Source organism: Cryptomeria japonica, chromosome 7, assembly GCF_030272615.1.
Source record: "Cryptomeria japonica chromosome 7, Sugi_1.0, whole genome shotgun sequence".
NCBI classification, from domain to species: Eukaryota; Viridiplantae; Streptophyta; class Pinopsida; order Cupressales; family Cupressaceae; genus Cryptomeria; species Cryptomeria japonica.
The window spans coordinates 171,075,268-171,079,707 of NC_081411.1; the positions used below are offsets into that span (position 1 = coordinate 171,075,268).

The following is a 4,440-nucleotide window of genomic DNA, read 5'->3' on the forward strand; positions in this document are numbered from 1 at the left end:
GGCTCATTTGACAGTCTGATCTTAATGAACAGTACGAAACTTTGGATTGTGAAACACGCTTTGCCTCCTCCTAGCGTAGGATTCTGACCATTGCACATGGTTGGACAAAACGAAAACTGGTAAAGATTTTGCCTGCGGACAAAACGAAAACTACTGGCGACTTGAAAATGGTTTATCGGGTAATCAATAATTGTTTTGAGGCTGAGACAATTTCGTGAGTGTCCCCCAATAATGGTTTTGTCCGCTGCATAGCCATTGCCTTTCGTGAGTGTCCCCAAAAAAGAAAAGTTGTTTCAGAGGACATTCTTGTCGTATAGTTGAAGTCACAAATCCAGAAAATCCATAAAGATAAAGATAATTGCAAACAAATATTACAAGTCGTTTTCTCTTTGACTTTCATGCCTAAACGTTCCGTGGGAGTCCAAGAAAGAAAGCACTCTTATCTGTAGTTGACGCCACTATACCAAATTTTATTTTATTTTTTTAAGAAAGTTAAGTCTGTACTAAAAAAATTGCTAATCATCTACATTGATTAGACCTATACCGAAGAAATTGCTAACCATCTACATTAAATAAGCCTATACCAAAAAAGAAAAGTTGTTTCAGAGGAAATTCTTGTCGTATAGTTGAGGTCACAAATCCAGAAAATCCATAAAGATAATTTTAATTGCAAAAAAATATTACAAGTCGTTTTCTCTTTGACTTTCATGCCTAAACGTTCCGTGGGAGTCCAAGAAAGAAAGCTATTGAGAGGACACTCTTATCTGTAGTTGACGCCACTATACCAAATTTTATTTTATTTTTTAAGAAAGTTAAGTCTGTACTAAAAAAATTGCTAATCATCTACATTGATTACACCTATACCGAAGAAATTGCTCACCATCTACATTAAATAAGCCTATACTAAAAAAATTGCTAACCATCATCTATAATAATAAGAAACAACAGCAGCTAATAAATAATATGTCAAAAACAGTTTTTAAATATAATTTATCAGAAAACTATAAATTAAATTAATATTTGTCTAAAGATTATTAAATATTGTATTTTATATTTTTATTTATAGATATATTGTAACCTAATAAAATCTAGAGAAATTATCACATCATAAAATTAAATTTAAAAATATATTTTAAACTAAATTTATATTTAATATAAGATAGCTTAAAATTAGTTTTATTCATACAAATAATCATATTGTAATGTAAGCTTAATATATAATGAAATTTTGCTTCCTAAAAAATTCCTGAATTTTTATTTTACTGTAGAATTGAAATTGAACTTTCATGTTTCATTTACATGCCACTTCAAAAGGTTTTATGGGATGTAAATTTAGAAAGCATACATACAAGTGTGTACACATGCATATTCACACACACATACATACATACAAATTTTGAATAATTTACCAAATAATATATACAATATTATAATAGTAAGTAAAATATGTTTTGTTTATTCAATAATGATAGAAATTGCTTATAAGAATATATTTACATAGAACAAATATAAAATTGCAATTTGATCTCTACTTTTCATTATATACATTTTATCATTATTATTTTAATCATTTAAAACAATTAAAATCTTCAAGTTGATTTCAAATAAACTATGGTAAGAAGTAATAATTGAATTTAGACAATAAGAATGTATTATTTATATAAAAAAAACTAGAATAAAACATTTTATTTACTATTAGTGTGATATTTTTATTTTTGCTTTTATATGTGAAATTTAATGTCTACTTTTCATTATATGTACATTTTACCATTATTATTTTTAATCATTCAAAAAAGTTAAAATCTTTAAGTTCACGGACTTCATGCCCTTGGTGGCTGGCAGCTCGCAGTCTGGACCTCCATAAAAAAATATTCAAATTAATTTCAAATAAACTATGTCAATGTCCACTAGCATTCATTTTGCTCATATATTCAATGCATCATAGTTAAAAACAAGACTTTTATAGCATGTCTCATAAGCAATAATAAAGAAATCAGCCACATCCCAATTATTTTATCCTATCATCCACATCTTTTATAAAACTTAAATTTCAATCTATTTCTATATATTCCTCTTTCTAATGGTGGAAGGATGATCCAAAATGTTGAAAGAAACATATACATAATTTAATACATTTACATCTATATTAACTTTCATCACTTAACAAAGTCTTTCCTAAAGATGGTTTGTATCCAATGTATCTAAAACTAACTCTGATTTAATTAAAAAAATTCAACTTTTTACAAGAAATGACATATGTAGAAAAAAATATATGATGTTCAAATTTCAAATTTAAACTTTACTATAATTATTAATTGTTTCTTTTTAATTTTAGATTTGTATAAATTGATTTGTGACTGTTAGGAAAATAATTTTTTTTATCATAATCAAGTAGAAAAAATAAGATTTTGTAAGATGGATTTTTTTTTGGGATACACCATATCATTACAAAGGATAACTGAAAGATATTTTATTTTTTAATATAGACTAAATGTATAATCCAAAGAATCATAACCAAACGCACTTCTTTATCATAATGAATTTTTTATAACATGGAACAACTATTTTGAAGATATCCGCACATGAATTAAACGGTATAGATGAGAATCCAAATCCTTTGATATATGTTATTGTCCTACTGTAGTGGCAACTTGCAAATAGTTTCTTACAAATTGGTGAGTCGGATTACAACTATTCTTACTGTGGCTTAGGGATTTTTGAATATCTTCTGCCTATATATATGAAGACCTTATGTTCCGTGTAACTCACACATTCAACTGACATATCTTAGCACTTTGCTTCTTTCAGTGGGTATGTTTTCTAGCTTATGCTGCTTCTTTTTCTACCCCATCGTTGATTGTTTGGGATTACAATTGGTGTAGTTATATTTCAATTAAAGAAGTATTATGTTGATCAACGTTGTTGAACTTCTGCAGGACAAGCTTTGCAGATGGAGTTTCTTGTTATCGTGGCTGTTCTTCTTGTATGTTTGTCATCTTCATTAAATCTTTTAAGTAGAGTAAGATATTAGAAATTGTGATTGATCCTAATACTCCATGTATTTCTGGTTGTTTGCAGTCCTTTACAGGATGCCATGCTAAAATTAAAGATTCCTCTTCTCCCATGCCCTTAGCTTTAAGTTATTGGAACAACAAGTTGCCCACCACTCCCATTCCTACTCTTCTGCTTGCCCACCTCTCATCTCTGGAGCCAAATAGCCCATCTTATTTTAAACAGACTAGCACCTTGATACAGCCACTCACTAAAATAATTTATACTCATATCACATATACCAGAAACACCGCCACTAGCAACTCCACAAAGCCAAAAGTCACAGTGTCTGCTGAACCAATGTTTTTTCTTCAAAAAACATTAAGCATTGGAACCAAATTCACTACAGACATGGTATTCTGGAAAAGTACAGAGACATTATATTTCCTTCCAGTTGTTGTGGCTAACAAAATACCATTCTCAACTAAAAGTCTTTCTGCATCTCTAAAAACACTTCACATAACCCCAAATTCTGAGATGGGTCTTACAATGAAGGAGACTTTGGAAGTATGTGAGAGTTCTGCCATGACTGGGGAAAGCAAAAAGTGTTTAACTTCACTAGAATCTATGATTGACTACACTACCTCTCAAATTGGAACCAATGACCTCAATGTTTTTGTTACCAATGTTTCCAAGACTAAATCAGGATTGCAACAATATTCCCTTGCTTCAATTTCCTTTGAAAGCAAACCCACTTCCAGATTTGTAGCTTGCCACCCAATAGGGTATCCATATCTTGTATACTTTTGCCATCAGATAAAGGACACAAGAATGTTCCAGCTTTCTTTTAAGAGTGATGAAGGAAATATTGCAGAAATGGTAGCTGTTTGTCATGAAGACACTAGTGAGTGGAATCCCGAGCACGTATCCTTCAAGATGCTCCATGTGAAACCAGGGGGCGAGGCCATCTGCCACTTTATGACAGAAGATGAAATTCTGTGGATTGCTGCCAACTAAAAGTCTTCAACCTGCCCTCTAAACATATGTATACTACTTACTACTATGTACAATAAAGGTCTCATGTATGGAGATCGTTTGTTTGTTTCATTCCAGCCTGCTCGGGCTTTAGTGCATATATACCCATGGTTTTTTATGTATATTTATATGGTAATGGTAATGGTATTTATAATAGGATGAAATTTGGTGCAAATTAGTACTTGATTATTACTAAAGATGTTAAGACATTAAACTGGAGTCTTGATAGATATCTGAGTCTGACCAAATGTAATTGATAGGGAATCGTGTATGCTATGATGACGTTCTTGATTTTCTTTTAAAAGGTCTTGTCCTACTCTAATAATTTTAACTATCGAATTCGACAAAAGTTTCCTATTCTGAACAACTTTTCTTTTTAGTACACTCAGGAAACGACTAAGAACAATGAATTGA

The 4,440-nt window shown here is 30.6% G+C and overlaps 1 protein-coding gene across 1 annotated transcript; it reads left to right on the forward strand.

The window, feature by feature from the left end:
- Nucleotides 1-2,706: 2,706 nt before the first annotated feature.
- Nucleotides 2,707-4,225, forward strand: LOC131068790 (BURP domain protein RD22-like). Its single transcript, XM_059208453.1, has 3 exons — nt 2,707-2,811; nt 2,937-2,983; nt 3,079-4,225. The coding sequence occupies exons 2-3, from the start codon at nt 2,951-2,953 to the stop codon at nt 4,006-4,008; spliced, it is 963 nt and encodes a 320-aa protein (XP_059064436.1). The 5' UTR covers nt 2,707-2,811; nt 2,937-2,950; the 3' UTR covers nt 4,009-4,225.
- The last annotated feature ends 215 nt before the right edge of the window (nt 4,226-4,440 follow it).

Coding starts and splice junctions, on each gene's coding strand:
- LOC131068790 (XM_059208453.1), top strand. CDS start 2,951: ATGGAGTTTCTTGTTATCGTGGCTGTTCTTCTT. Junction 2,984..3,078: donor TTATCGTGGCTGTTCTTCTT/GTATGTTTGTCA, acceptor GGTTGTTTGCAG/TCCTTTACAGGATGCCATGC.